The sequence below is a fragment of the Vidua macroura genome, chromosome 5 (assembly GCF_024509145.1).
Source record: "Vidua macroura isolate BioBank_ID:100142 chromosome 5, ASM2450914v1, whole genome shotgun sequence".
Lineage (NCBI taxonomy): Eukaryota > Metazoa > Chordata > Aves > Passeriformes > Viduidae > Vidua > Vidua macroura.
This window is the reverse complement of record NC_071575.1, coordinates 1,381,145-1,397,500: the sequence shown is the minus strand read 5'-3', so window position 1 is coordinate 1,397,500 and position 16,356 is coordinate 1,381,145. Positions and strand designations below refer to the sequence as shown.

The 16,356-nt window shown below is 40.5% G+C and overlaps 1 protein-coding gene across 5 annotated transcripts in view; it reads left to right on the top strand.

The window, feature by feature from the left end:
• Positions 1-15,597, top strand: part of LMO3 (LIM domain only 3) — a 61,846-nt gene extending 46,249 nt beyond the window's left edge. For all 5 annotated transcript variants that reach the window (XM_053978619.1, XM_053978618.1, XM_053978621.1 and 2 more), the window contains 2 exons: positions 2,380-2,505; positions 11,202-15,597. In XM_053978619.1, coding sequence (XP_053834594.1) covers positions 2,380-2,505; positions 11,202-11,307 — 232 coding nt within the window. In that variant the 3' untranslated portion in view covers positions 11,308-15,597. The remainder of the gene's footprint in view (positions 1-2,379; positions 2,506-11,201) is intronic.
• The last annotated feature ends 759 nt before the right edge of the window (positions 15,598-16,356 follow it).

The following is a 16,356-nucleotide window of genomic DNA, read 5'->3' as shown; positions in this document are numbered from 1 at the left end:
GGGGTTTTTATTATTATTATTAATGGCAGAAAACTATGTTCTTCATATAAACAGCTTTATCCAAAATTAACAATAGCTAATATAAATCTCACATGTTTGTTTTGTGTGTGGTGGAGAAGGACTAACAGCAAGGAGGGCCTCCTTCCCTTTGCGTAATTGAAAAATTCCAACGTGTCTGGTGCTTAGCTGAAGCAGTTTCTGCGGGGTCTCTCATTCCAGGACTGTAGAAATCTGCTCATGGTGGACTCGGGTGCAGTAAATCTCCCTCCTCCGCAGCGCTGGATGACAATCCCAAATTGTTTCACTGCTCTGCAACATGCAAACCGCAGCGCTGGCTGCAATGGATTTCCGCTTTCTCGCACGCACACACCTGCAAGGAGGCCCTGGAAGGTGACACTGCCCCTCACACCCTGTCTGGCCGGGGCTCTCAGCTGTGTCTCGAGCACTCAGCTGTTCCACCTCAGCCACCTAAGCACGGAGGTGCTGTGTGATCCCCCACACGGAGCTTGGAGGTGGTGGCACCTCTCTCATCTTTGTGTTTAAGCGTTGCTGTCGTGTTCAAGCCTTAAAGCCTGACTTTCCCCTTAGCACAACCACATGGAACAGCAGCACTGTGCACCTACAGCCCCTCTGCAGCCTGATCTGCTTCCCTCACACAACTACACTGCCATCATCTTCTACACAGACGTGCAGGAAAAACAGAGCCAGGGCTGTGGTATAATCCTCTCGAGCACAAAGCCAGCCCACTGCTCTGGAGGGCAACTGAGCCTCGTGTCCTTCTTGCAGACAAGGAATCAAAGTCTGGGATTTAGACAACCTCGGTGAAACCCGTGCGTGGTGGAGATAGAACTGGAAGAGAGCGTTTCACAAAGGGAATATTCCTAATCTGCTTGAATAGCCTATGATTTTAGTAACGGACTCCACAAAAATAGAAGCTGACTTGAGTCATTCTAACAGGAGCCCATGAGGATGGCCTTGTCCCACCATTTCTCCAAGTGATCACAGTAACCAGCATCTCAGACAGGAGGAAAAGGGTCGCAGCTGCTAAATTAAACAGGCACAGATTCTGTAGGCAGCACACCTTAAGCAGAAGCAGAAGGTAAAAGGATTTAGAATTAAGTAGGATTGTTGGCAACCCATGAAATTCAGTAAAATGGAGGGATGTGATTAAAAAACTGTGTTCATTTTTATGTTACGAAACTGAATTTTCTACAGAGCACCTTTGAATTCATTAGTTTAGAACTGCTTTTAATTTGGTGTTTCCCTTGAGAGCCATTATATTTTTCTGCTGTCAGCCTGATGTTGAGGAAAAAAAGAAAAGTGGCAGATGTGGCGTTTTCATCTGGTGTGCTTCATAGTTAAAAACAGCATTAACTGCTATGCACAAGCAGAGCATTACTTTTAATAATCCATCACAACTATTAAGTAGTTTAAATAAACTTAGTTTCAAAGATTGCTGCCACGTAGAGCTAACGTGTTTTTTCTTGTTCATTATAATCCTTCTGTGTCACAAAAGGATGTGTACGTATGTTGGTTGGGATTTTTTTTTTGGTGTGTTGTTTTTTTGTGTGTGTAGTACACGCACTTGAAAAGTATTGAAAAGTCTTCAGCAAAGGGAATTTAAAAAGAAAATTATATAGATGTCTGGCAAAACCAGCATTTCATATTGTTCTTACAGTATTTTATACTTCTACTCCTGATGTGACTATATATAGTTTACAGCCTCATTTACTTTAATGTGCTACCTGAATAACATAATCATAGCAATAACTACGGTATAGGGTTGTAAGGTGCTTGAACCGCTAATGCTTTCTGACGATTTAAATGACTTGTTCATAAAATGTTCTTTTAATAATAGTGGTAAAGCTTTTAGCACTAGATGTCAAAAATGCGAAGAATGTTGGCTTTTACAAGTGTTATTTCTTTTCTAGCTAAAGTGTGTTTTAGTAATAAGCAGCACCAAAAGCCAAGGTTATGTGGCTCTCTCCTGCACGGCAGGATCTAAGAAGAAGACTCTTCCCACTTAATGCAAACAGCTTGACCTCTGCCTGCACAGTTATGTAACGTCCCTAATGTGTTTACTGTTTCTTTGTTTAGTTTAACAAGATGTTTCTTTTATCAAGAAAGGTCAGTATAACCTGCAGGAAAAAAGTGTAACATCACAATAGGTGCAATATGAGTCTGTCATAAAGCTCTCTTCAGCAAGGCTATGTCTTTGTGCTGCAAATCGGGCAGAGTTGAAGCACCAAAGGCCAGCCTTTCCAAAAGGAGGTGTGCTGGGAAGTCAGCCAAAGACCAGACTGTGGGGGGAAAAAATAAATCTTTTAAAAAAATTAAAAAGAAAGTGAATCAAGAATCTATTTCTTTCTGCATCTCCAGGTTATTTGGCGTTACAGGAAACTGTGCTGCCTGCAGTAAGCTCATACCTGCTTTTGAGATGGTGATGAGAGCAAAGGACAATGTTTATCACCTGGACTGTTTTGCATGCCAGCTTTGTAATCAGAGGTAAGAGAATTTCTTGGGTCTGCTCCATAAGCTAAGAGCTAGCTCAGCACTGGTGTGGGCATACATTCCAAAGAGGAAACACTTTCCAGTTGTAGAACCCCAAGACGGAGAGCAAGACCCGGATGCTATTCCTGGGACTCATACAGAACATCTTTCATGACCTTGGCCAGAAAACTTTTTGTGTCTCAAGTCCCGCATCAATAAAAAAGAATAATGTCACTTCCTCTCCTTCAAAAGGCTGTCTGTCAGGTTTAATTAATTAATATTTATAAAGGTCTTTGAGATCCTTTTCTGCAGAAGAGCATAACAGTACCATTTGTCATTATTGCATTAATTTCACTTTAATTCTTCATTTTTATCACATGTATTCCTTTTAAAGTACACATTGTTTCTTCCTGTTGCCAGAACTGTAATCATTTAAATTTAAAAGATGTTGTTCCCACCATTTCCTCTGTGGCAGCATTGGACCTCTTACAGTCCTATTTTTATTTCCATATCCAAACCGTAGGTTATAAAAATCCCAAGGATCCAAACCTGACACCCCGTTCTGAAGCATCACCCATATGGCACACTTGGAGAGCGAATGTCAAAAATGGTAAAATTGTAACATCTGATTTCCTCCGAGGTGAATAGAGCCAAGTTTATACCAGCTACACTCCGAGTGTAGCTGGAGATTTCCCTGGGAGCTCCATTTCTGACTCCACCAGAGCTGATAGCAGCTTTGCCAGGGACCTCTATGAGGTCTAGGAAGTGAGAGAGCCAATTATGTCCACTCCTTAATGATCCTATTATTTTCAGTTAGTTTTCAGTTATTACATGGTCCTTTTTAGCGTTTTATAGCATTCATATTATTTTTCCTTTCTTCAGCTGGGAAGAAACGCCAGATATACATTTTTAGGGAAGCAGTGAAAAATTAGGAAGATGATAGTCTAACATGACAAAGTTAGACACAGCTCTAAATAAGCTTTCCTCACTCACTTTGTCCTACAGTGTATTATTTTTTAACATTGTAGTCATTTAAAAATCAAACATCCCTAAAGAACCATAAAATGTACAGCTGCTAATAAGTGTAGCGCACTACAATTACGCTCTTTAAAAAAAGCCAAATTGACCTTTTTCATCATGTTGCATGGGAAATTAAAATACCAGGCAAGTAATAACCACTGCTTAAACTATATAATAATGCAAAGTAATTATAGGTTCTAATGCTATTTAAAGTCCTATATCAATTTTGTCTTGCCACAGAACTGAGAAGCCGAGCAAGGCAGGCAGAGGCTCCCACAGTACCCATTTAAGAGGCACACACAGTGCCCTGGATTTCGTTTCCTAAACCTTTCACATCCTGTTTTTTTCCAAACCACAGTCCTGGTATCATTATTAAAGCCCCTAATATATTTCTGTTGTTCGCTTCATTTATTACATGCCATAATGGGGCCGCATATCTTTAGTGTTGGTTATGCACAATTAGCACTTAGTTATTGTCTTGTCACTTCAGCCCATACAAGACAAACTTCTTTAATGTAAGAAGTCAGCTAATCTTCATCAGTCAAGCAAAGCAGACAATGTTTGTTAGCCGGAGTGCAAAAGATTTTCATCATAGTTAGCACTCTTGGATCTGAGGAAGTGAACTTTCTTTTTATTTCCACCCTCCCCCCACCCAAAAATAAAAAACCCACAGCTGCTATGAATATTTTTAATATTCCTCTTTTACCATTACAACTGCAAACTAATGTGCAATTTCACTTTGCAGCTAACACACATCGTGGTGCTCCCTGGGGCCGCTGATCCCCCCGGAAAAGTGCTGTTAGATGCTTCTGAAATGGAGCTTAACTGGGTTATTTAATAATTCTCAGCCTTTTTATTCCTCAGACTTCAATCTAATCTTCTATTTGATTTTTACTTTGCATGTATTTTGGGCAAAGGGTTGCTGAAATAGTCTTACAGGTGTCTTAGACTGAGAACAAAAGAATGAATTTACCTGAAATACAGTCTAGTTCATCTAGTGAAAACAGGGAGTGGTTGCAGGAGTTTCAAAGAATTTCAGAAATTCTCAAAAGTGACCCTAATTCTGATTCTATTGCAATAGCTCTCATGGAGCCTAATAAAGCAGGCTGCTTGTAGGGTTCCTTTCGTCCTCACAATTTGGGACTAGTGGCCCTCTGAAGAATTAATTTTGTTGTTTTTTACAAAAAATCCTATTTCATGGATGCTCCAACATAGCTCTTCTGTGGTTCCTATGGCAAAGCATCCCACTGACTTCATTCTCTCAATAACAGCTTCAAATCTTCTGGTTTTGTTACCTGAATAACAATAAACCTCCACATTGTTACACACCTGGCCCATCAGCAGCTTGGGGGGTTTTCAGATCTACTATGAAACCTTTTTTCGTTCTCTTTTTGTGACAGAAAAATCTTGTCACTCACCATTTCATTAATAATTTCTGTTGTCCTCTAGGATCATTTTTTCTTCCTCTGCTCAAGCTAATCAAAACCACACAGCAGATTCTGAGTGAGGATGTGTTTATAAGACTTCAGTTTAACTGTTTTAAGTTTCTGCTTTCCCTCTGTATCCAAAATAATGTTATTGTGGGGTTTTAGATTTGCTTTTTCCTTTCGCTCCAGTCACTAATTCCACCAATATGTAATTTATTTCTTGAAGAGAACATTTTTACTCACAAATAGGTCAATTATATCCAAAAATCACCAATGGGTGTGTCAAGGCCCACCAGCTATTGCAGGACTTGTTTAGCCTTATTCCCCAGTTTTGCATTTTCTTCCCCCATTAAAATTTAAAACCTTTGGGTCCTTCTCTACAGTAGCTTTGCTGAGTATGTAGTGCTCTCTGTTTGATTCCACGTTTCATTCTCAGTTACCATCTACCATTCAGGTTTTCTTCTTAACAAAATGCATGCAATGTTCATGAGAACACAGAATTGTTTCTTCAGATTGCACTGCTTTGTCTTTGCCAAGGCTGAACTTTTTTCTGATGTTCTGGGCCCTTGCTCCTTCCATCTCCTTCTGCTTTCCAAGCTAGGTAATATTTATATTGGCACACATCTCACTGCTCCTTGGGGCAGCCCATCCTTTGGTCTTGCTATTGCATGACTCTCTCATTCCTACCCTTTAAACAGTTGATCCCGGCCCAGATGATGCCTGCCCTTTTTTGCCTAATGCTCTTTGTCACAATTCAGTGATTTTTCTGCTTTTGTGGACAACTTGACTGTTTGTTTTATTATTTTTGAGTACCTACCACTCACCATCCAGTGCAAGTCTCAGCGTGGATGGTAATTAGGCTCCCTTCACTTAAGGGGACTTTTGTTCAGGCCATGAACTCCACTAACATAACACGCCAGTCCCTTTACTGGCCTCCTGAATGTGACTTTTTCAGAGCAAGGAGAAAAAAGGCATTGTCTCACAGACTGTACTCCAGGAAGACAGACTGGACACAGGCCTGAAAGAGAGCTCCTGAGACACTAAGCCTGGTCCCCTGGTGTCAAATAGGCACTGTCTCCTATTTCCCCTCTCATAAAGCTATTCAGCTCCAGGATCTAATTGCTCCAGCCAGGCAGTTTCTGAGATATTTCCCCCACGTTTTTCTTGATACTGATGCTTAAAGCTGTAGCAGTTTTTGTGAATATTAAGCTCTGCTCCTAGCCTAGAGGTTTTAGCATCCTCTTATCTCTCATGTCTCTGTCCAGCTTACTCCTAATTTGAAGTTTTTCCATCGCCTAAGTACCTGCAGAGCTTAGTGACAGTCAGCTTAATGGTGTGAGAGTGTGCCCCTTTCTTTGTAAACATATTTAACTTTCCTCAGAAGCCCTTCACCCCATGTTGACAGTAACCTCAATATACTTAATTTCTGCAGAAAATTTCAAGGTGGGGGGGGGAGGAAACCACTGGAAAAATAAACTTGTAAACAGACACTGCCTTTCACACTTTGTCAGGCTGCATGTGTGTGACTAACAAAACGGAGTGGAAAATCTTGCAAGTGGGCTCAGCTGTGTCTTTGGCACTTTTGACACTTTTGACTACAGCGATGATGTCAGCCTGCCTCCGGCTTTCCCACTTCCCCCCCGAGTTTGTGTGTCCTTCCTCTCACTCTGCCGGCATCTTTAGCGCCTTGTTCCCTGCTCCTGTGATATTTTCTCCCTGCCGTTTGAAGTCAGCTCAGAGTATGGCTTAAAACCCCCATCTGCTATCGCTGAGAGGTGTTTAAATAGCCTGCTCTACCCTTCTATCTGAAATTGCCTTTATTTTAATAGAAACTGGACTAAAAATGGTTACATACTCATTGAAATTGCTGTCCTGATGTAGCTGTAAACACTTACCTCCAGTATAAACTGTAAAATGCCCACACAATGCTGCCTTTGTTCTCTGTCAAGCAGGGGAGGGGGAATACAATGCCAGGGACATCCTTATTTCAAACACCAATATTAGATTTTTGCATGAGTGGTCATTTTATAAATACTGCAGGCCTGAGCACTGCTTATCTTCACTGTATGTCTCAAAATTTAGAATACAAATTAACGTATTGTCCACACCTGCTTTTTATAAAACACTACATGAAAAGCACACCGAGCTGAGGTTTGCCATTTGAAGTTGAACTGGGATTCTGTGTCTGTGTATCCCGGTGAAAATGTACAAACTCAGGCACAGCTCCCACTTTCCAGCCTTTGAAATGGACATTTTGACAGAACCCCAGAATTAATAAAGCACAGGTGTGGACTGATGAACTGTGGGGTAAAAGAGTGGCTTTGTTCTCTCAGTGATGCACACAGATGAACGTCAGTGTGAGTTGTACTGGAAGCTCAGCATTTAAAAAGAGAGGAAAGGGGAAAAGCAGAGCCCAAGTCCTTGATTGCAAAAAGCAGAGGGGAAGGGTGTGGGTGTGGTAAGTCTGAACTGTCTTAATCCTCAGGAAATCAAATAAATGCTTCCAGATTTTGTTTCTTTCTAGAGCCACAAAGATCTGGCAGATCAGTACCAGAGGAGGCACACACGAAGCCATCTTCCTTCACAGCAACATTTCTCTTGCCTTCTTAAGTAGTCTTCAGTACCTTGACACATGTCCTGTGCATCAGAAAAGATGACAGACAGCAGTGAGATCTCCTTAAATATCTGTTCTGAACAATGAAAGAGCTACTTCTCAAAATAGAAGTTTTATTCTTCTTGTGATTAGTCTAGGCACACCTTCCCTTCCAAACAAGGTGATAACAGAGGTCATTTTGTAATATAAATGGCCTTCCTTTTGCCAGTGTAAAATATGACAGAGGTTCTAGGATGTAGGTTAATTATAATGGTCATTCTACTAATGTCACAGTCGTGTCAAAAGTACTATTATCAATTTATGGTGCTCAGTCCAATCTGGCATGTTAATGCAGCCTATTGTATATTCTCTCCTGTTCATCTTGCATGCCTATTAAAAAAATTGGGTGAGGGTTTTAGGGAAGGCTGAAGACTACCATCTGCCTGCTAGAAGAGTAATAATCTTGCCTAATTATATACTCCTAACACAGTGGCATCTTAATATGCTCCTCGACTCCGTTTAATATGTGTGCCCAAATTGCGCCCTGATTTACATCCTATGCCAATTCCATAAAAAAGTGGGAGGCTAGGCTTCAATTTGCCCTCCCATTTTAAAGCTGAGCCAGGTTTAAATTCTGCCCTGTGCAAACCCAATCTGTAGTGGTTACAGATCTTTCACTGCAGGAGAGGCTAAATCTGGTTTTGAGAGTCAAATAAAGGTTGAAAGTGTGGATGGCCAGAATTCCTCATACTTCATCTGCTTACTTGCCCTGTCCCATTGTACCTGGGAGCCAGCATGCTGGGATTTTAGGTTTTTCACCTGGTGCTTACCTCTTTGTCACCCAATGAGTGCACAGTTCACACATTGAACTCCCAGGGGCCCACGCAAGCCAAATACGCTTGTCACCGAGCTGGCCTAATATGAAATCAACCGCAGAATTTGAACCCTAAGGAGTTCAGCAGGAGCAGCAGGTTTCCCCCAGGGCACAGGGGACCATGCAGAGGATGCCTTCCCACGCGGGCAGACCCCAGCCCACAGGCTGTCAAACGGGCAGGCCACTGGCAGCCTCTCCCCAGGACAGCTGCGCGCGCGGAACGCAAGGGATCCGTGGAGCTGTGTGTGTGTTTGAAGCCACGCATGCAAAAAGCTGCCACGTGCCACGCAGGCACAGGTAGAGCACTTCTGGCTCCACATATCAACACTGCTGAAGCAAAAGGCACTGACACTTTCTGTTGGGAAAGGCATCCCGACACTCCCGTGCAGCCCGTGCAGTTTAACTCAAACTGTGTCGCTGCTCTGAGGGCTGAGAAACAAAATCCTTCAGCCAGGATTTTGCTGCAAACAACGTTGCATGGAGCCACGTGTGTTAAGTATTGCCGTGCGAGCGAATTGCACTTCAGCAGTGTATTTTTTCATTTGCTACATGCTTTAAAAAAATTAGCTTGCCAAGGCCTGTCTTACCCTGGAGCAAAAGGAATGCAGGCAGCTGAACAACATTCTCAGTTCAGACTTCGTGTTTTCTGCTGGGTGCAGAGGTGGTTTCATCTCCCACTGATGCAATGGCGGATTTTCTTTGTTTTTCGTTGATTTTAAATGCGACTTCTTTGGGAAAAACAAGCGTTACATGTTGGCACTAGTTACGACTCTTTTACCTAATCTTGTAAGGCGCACAAAAGAATTTTTCTCAGCATTGCTGTCAATGGACAAAAATACAAAAGATGGAAACTAGAGAAAAACACCAAAGAACAACTTTTATGTATGAATTCTGCATTTAAACATAGCTACTCAAAATCATTTTGTCTTGTTAGTAGCCTAGTATACTAGGATTGGGGTATAGGAATAATAGGAACTTCTGCAAAAGAGTGTTGACCATAAATAAAGATTTCAGGATCCTCCCATAATCTCTATTTTCAATCATCAGCAGCAGCAGGCAGTAATCCCACAGAAAAAAAAAAAAAAGTCCACAAATAAACAAACCAATTTTCCTTTAAGAGCAGAGCTAATTCTTTTCAATCCACTTTTTTATTACACTATTTTCCCTCTATCTATTTAGCTAGCATAAGGATAAATTTCCAAAGCTACCCAGTTGGAAAATAAATGGGTTCACTGTTTGTCTAGCATTCCAATCTTCACAAATGTAAATCAGTCCAACTGCTACTCATTTAAACCTCCAACTTCACAAAACATTAAAGGACTGCTTTCCATACACAATTTAATCTGTAACAATTCACCAAGATTTCTGCTTGAACATCATTAGAAATTGACTATCTGATAAAGACAGGCCACTATCAGGGTCACGTGGGTCAAGCTGTGTCATTTATGGAGTTTTACTGGGTCAACTCCAGCAGGCACCACTATTTGAAGGTTAAATTGTTACAATTAAATACATATCCAGCTATTCCCATAGCTACTGCGCTGTTAAATCTACCGTAAACAACACAAGCATTTATATCTGACCCTAATTGTGTCCAAGATGTCACCATTTGGAAATTATACTAAAAAAAAGGACATTATAATCCGTTACACATTAAACAATACTTCATGTACTGAGATCCATAATTAGCTGCTAGAAGCTGGTATCGTTTATTCACATCAGTGTTAGGGGGTTCATTTAGGTTACTTTCTTTCATTTTAATTGCAATAAGGCAGGCAGTGCCTCCCAATATATTTCATAGCTGGAGAGTTCACTACAAACAAAGCCATGTAACCCTGCCAAGGCAGTCACTAGGGAAACTTTTTTTCTGCACTGGCCCCATTCACTTCTCCCTAAGCATCTTCCAGAAGAGTGGCTTTGTCAAGGGGAAGAAGGACTGCAGGGTGTGTCAGGGAAGAGCCCTCTTAAATTCAAGCACATATATTTCTAGCTGGGAAATCCTACTTTACTGGAAGTTTGAAGCCAGCCAGCCAGGAGCGTTAACATTTCGTGATTGTCCTGCTCATCAGAGGAAAGCAAAGGAAATCTCTCAGTGGTGTTTTGCAGCAATCAGATCGTTCTGATGCACCCAATACTGTAACAAGGTGGGTGCACTGATACCACGAGAGAGAGAGGAGTTAGCTGAGTAACTAAATTTGTAATCAACTCCTATAGGAAAAAAAGGGAAAAGGGGTTTTTTTTTCTGCATGCCTGCGTGTCTCTGGTTTACATATACTTTACAGTGAGTGTAAAGTTGTGTGTGTGCTAGAAGCAGTTCTCAGAATCACCATCTTAAATCAAATCTAGCAAAATATCCAACTGGAACATAACAAGTAATTCTTACTAGGAAACAAGACAAACACAAGATATCTCAAACAGGCTTTCCACTGCATGCTTTGCTATACTTTGTCTTCCTTCTGGTTTGCAGGACACTTACTTTTCACTCAGCTCAGCAGCCTGGCATATTTATTGTGTTTTTAGCTGTGTGCCAGTGACCTGATCCAGGACTCCCACAGCCCACGGTGGGCTTTGAATGAGGTCTTTGGCTGGGGAAGCAGAAGTGCCTGAATGCACTAGATTTTGTTGAAAGCACAGGATTAATTGTGGCACCAGGGCAATTCCTCTGCTGGGCTTTCCCACATGCACATGTGGGTGCTGTCCAGCCAACACTTACTCTACAACCCTCACCTGCAAGCCTATATCCCACCATTTACCCTCAAACTCTCTTTTTCTTTTCTCTTTATTGTTTTAATTTCAGATTTTGTGTTGGAGACAAATTTTTCCTGAAGAACAACATGATTCTGTGCCAGACAGACTATGAGGAGGGTTTAATGAAAGAAGGTTATGCACCCCAGGTTCGCTGATCAGATGCCACATCATTAAGAATAAAAAGCACTACGTTCTTTTATCTTTTTTGCTCAACATGTATATAAGAAATGACACAGGAACCTACTGAATAGCATAGATATAGGGAGACAGAATGGTTGCGTGAAATAAAAGGCGGACTGCATCTGTATGTAGTGAAAATTGCTCCAGTTCAGAGTTGAATGTTAATTAAAAAGGTACTGTATATACAGCTGGATTCTTTTTGCTTGCTCTTGGGATTTTCAGTTTGTTTGGGTTTTTTTTTTTTTTGTTTCTTTTTGTGTCATTTGGCATGAGATGTTTATTTTGGACTATTGTACATAATGTATTGTAATATTTGAAGCACAAATGTAATACAGTTTTATTGTGTTACCATTTGTGTTCCTGTTTGCTTCTTTGTATTGTTGCATTTAGTACAATCAGTGTCTAAACTTACTGTATATTTATGCTTTCTGTATCTACCAGCTATTTTAAATGAGCTGTATCTTTCTAGTAAAAAGCATTAAAGAGCAAATCCCAACCATTATGCTACACTTAGAGCTTAAGAATACTGTTTACATTAAAACTATTTAGAAATCTAATAACTAGCAGCACCTGCTGCTAATGATGCTATGGTTAAGGGTCTATCAGCACTTCTCTTATAAGCCTCTATTTTTCAGGGGTTAAGCATCTGCTGTTTAATTGCATGGATTTTCCTCAAAGAGCACTTTTATTTTACTACAAAATTTTGAAAAGCAAATCTGACTGGTTTGAGCTATATTATAAAAGGTGCAAAAGTTAATGATTTTGGGTGCTGCTTTTGTGCCCCTTAGGCATTCCAAATGCCTGGATTTGATTTTTAATTTAGCTGGAAAAATTAAGCCCTAATGCAAACCAGTGCCTCTGGGTATCTTATTTTATATATATATATACATATATATATATAAAAATATAGATGTTATTTTTCTGAAATCCTTAATTTGAGGGGGGAGGAAAGGGAGAAGATTTTGCTTTATATGCATTTTAAAGAAGTCTTACAATTTGAGGGGTCTCTCTTTCTCCCTCATCTCCCTCTCTCTCTTTCCCTTTTTTTTTTTTTTTCTTTTTTTTTTTTTTCAATCAGGGCTTAACCCTAACATGTTTTCTGGGGCTGCGTCCTCAACAAACCCTGGAAAAAAAAAAAAAAAAAAAAGTGAAAGTAGAAGGCACTGTAAACAGCCCCCTCTGAGGGTCTATTTACACTGAGGAACGACCCTGAGCTGACACTGGGAGAGTGACTGGTTGCTAATTACCCACCTCGGTGAATGCTGAAGGTAATTTAAATGCTGATGTGGATGGGACAAAACTCAGCAATAGCAAGCGAGAGCTACCACACTCGAGTGCACAGGTACCTTGCTGTCCATGCCAACGTCCTACAGGTTTGTCCCATCAATACTGGCAATTAAAATCCTTTTGACAGAGGTGGAATCGCTGCTGACAGCTCCTGTTGGCAACCAGTCCGTTTTCTAGGAGAGGTGGACTTCTTTTAAAGCCATGAAGCTATTGCATCAGCAGGACGTCCCTAAGTGCTCACACCCCTGACAGAGCTTACAGGTGTTTGGCAAAGGAGAGCAGGATGAATGTTTAAAAAGTTGTTCAATGCATATTTATGTCTTGTCTGTTTGCCACTGTAATCTAGCTCACCGGGAAAACAGCCTGTATTAAAAACACACAAACAAACAACAAAACAGTATTAAGAAGAAGAAGAAAAAAAAAAAAGCCAACAAGAAACCCACTATACCCTATGTTGTTATGAAGCTAAGCTCTTGTTTTTATTTCGAGTATGAACCCATGACTCTGCTCAAGTTGACTGCTGCCCTTCCCTGCTCTTCCTGTCCTGTTGCAGTTTCGGCATGTTTTTGCTGGGGATGGTCAAAGAAGCTTTGTAATGCAGTGGGGAAATTCCTTAAGTGTATGGTAAGAGCGCTCTGCACAGTGGCTTGACTTAGAAATAGATATTTAGTTTTAATGACTGTTGTTACAGTGTGTTTTTTTGTTTTTTTTTCTGACTGTGAACCCTTTTGAAAATAAGCATGGCTCACAAAAGTTGACTCTGACTCATACAGGACCAGAAAGAAATGCAACAGCTCCTCAGGCTGTTCTTGTTAATTAGAAGAAATAGCTCCACATAGTTTTCCAAATTAAATTTAGCCCTCTTTTGTGGACTATCTTCCTTCCTAACCTTGAGCACAAGTGTCTCTTGCACTCCCTTCCCCAGTCCCTTAATGTCTTTGGGATAACGAAGCAGTTGGTGTCAGAGGTACTATTAGGCCCTTACAGACCTACTTCAGTGCAATAAACAAGCTGTCCTTTCCATGAAGGTCAGGATGGACAGAAAGGGAAGAATCATATTATGTTGTTTTGAGCCCAATTTCAATTTTCTCCTCCAGCCCCTCTTGGGTCTTTCCATCAGAAATTGGGAAGATCTCTCTTCTGCTTTCCAGTAGTAGGCTGCAGAAGGGATAGGAATCCCTGCTTCAGAAATAAGAAAGAAAGCTCCTTGGCTCTGTCTTTGGCTCCCTGTAAGCTTGGGCAAGTCACTCAGCTTCTCTGTGCCTCAGCTGTCCCCGTGTGTCCAATGGGGCTAATGGACACAGTGCTTTTGTAAAGCATTTTTGGCTCTTCAAGAGAACCAACAGCCTTGTGAATGTCACGAGCAGCGTTAGGACAACCTGGGAGGAGCAGAATTCCCAGGAGGTAACCACAGGTCTGAGGCAGGAAAGCACCAAAACCAGCTCAGCCTGAGGAAGGCTTGGCTGGGGATGATGGCAGCTGAACACTAATAGTGCTGTAAAAGCTCAAGGAATCTCTCACTCCCACAAAGTGCCACTGCTCAGCTCTTTATGGAGCAAATGAAGAGAGGGAAATGGGAAAAGAGTGGCTCATTACTACATGCTACGTGGCTCATATGTGCATTTTGTGACCTAGGCTCAAAGTGTGGAAGAGGAAGGTGGTCCTGCAAGGGAGAAAAAAAAAATAGTCTCACCATCAATCTTAATTGATGCAAGGATAAAGAAATATGGGTATGTTTGCAGTGCACAATGGTATGGCATTGCTTTGAGCACTTTATGCTCATCTATCTTATTCACATACATATCTAAAATTTGTATGTAGAGGATACAGAATAAATTTAGGTTTGTTGTAGGTCAAAGATCAATTACACATTTTCCTGTATTTCAAACTTCCTTCTTGCCTGGCTGTTAAAATAATGGCTGAGAGATGAAATATTTAATGGAAACACTTGCAACTCCAATAAAGTATATCATCATAAGTCAATACTGGAGAGAGATTATCTGCCAGGCCACTTTAGTGATCATTTTGACAGAGGTCTAGACCATTTCTTTGGGTTGTTTTTTGTTATCTGCCTTGGTTCTCCTTCTCCATCACTGTGTGTGTCAACATGCTGTCTTCATCCAGCAAACCACTCTGATAGTGCCCCTTACTCAGTGTATTTGCCAGGCAGGAATGCTTCCACTTGTGCCTCCCATCTTTATCTGTACACATCGTGAAGTTTAGCCAGACAAAAATAATAATATCAATAATTTATTTTTTTTTTTAATCTACTACAATCTACTTGGATGGCTGGTTTTGAGCCACGTGGAAAACTAAAATTTATCAAACCTTGATTTTTCAACTGTGAAGAGCTCCTCTGACAACTGTATCCTGCTGTGTCTGTTATCTGCCACAACTGGTGATGGATCAAGACAGCCTGGGTTTGGCAGAAACAGTGACCAGGGCTAAAATTTGATCTATTTCATGATTGTGTTTTTCTATCTTCTGGGTTGTTTGGTGGTTTTTTTTAAAGCACACTTTCATGTTTTTCCTATCCTCCCAAAATGTTCCAATTTTTGCTCACATAATGTAAATAAAGGAAAATCATCCAGCAATCCCTCAAATGTTCCTAATTGCCTACACATAAAATGACTTGGGGAAGACAGATTGAAAAGTGGTCAGTGAGAAGGGAGACTGGGAAAAAGAAACAAACAGGGACTGTGGCAAGGTTTTGACTGTATAGATTTTAAAGTACTTTAAAGGCTTTTTTCAACGTAATATGCAGCAGCTTCTTATAATTTTCTCAGCAGTAGGTAGTTTACAGTCATCTGTACCTAGAACAAATCTTGTCAAAAATGAAGGTCTGTAGTGATTGCTGGGTATAATTTTATACATTTAGCTGATTTTTCTGAAAGCTTCCACTGTGCTGCTGTTGTCAGACTAAATTATCAATTTAGCCATTTGTTGTTCAATGAATAAAAAACTCCTATGGCATTGGAGATGTTGTGGTTTCAATAAAGCAAAAGCTTTAACAAGTCAAACTATACAAAGCAAAGTGTGTACTGTATATAAGAGCAGTGTTTTTATTCCTTTAAATGCCACTTTAGATTAAAAAAAAAAGCCAATTACATATTCACTTAACACATTCCTCCTACTTCAGGCCAATGATGCAGTCCAAACCTGTTTACTGCTCAGTACCTTGGAAAAGGAAACCAAAATACAATATGTGCAAGGTAATAGGCCATTAGCACAAACATGCTCCCAGTAAAAATCCTTTGTGTAGGCACCTTTCTAAAAGCTGCCAATTGTGGCTGATGGAAGTATTATAAAGGAAGTGATTTTAATATTATTTAAGGCATTAAAAGCTGAAGAGTATCTGTTTAAGGCATTAAAGTAAGAGCTGCATGTATCTAATACCTTTTAAAATGCCCTTCTGCTGATTTATATTCATCCTGAACCTGCTAATAATGAGTATACATAAGCAAATACCATCTTCCACCTATTCAGCATGTCATTGATATGAAAGCCCCAGAAAATATCTCACGTAATCAGTGTGTTCAGAGAGTTATCTAGCACAAATTACTCATTAACTCAATAGCACATAATAAAAAAGAACATCAATTAATTAATGAGTCACCCTCAGATCACTTTGATTACAACACAGCTCTGTTGAAACAGCGGTTATAAATGGAGCTGCCTCTCTTTATTCATTGTTTGCAATTGGCCCATTATTTTGCAGAGACCAGTGTCATATTTAA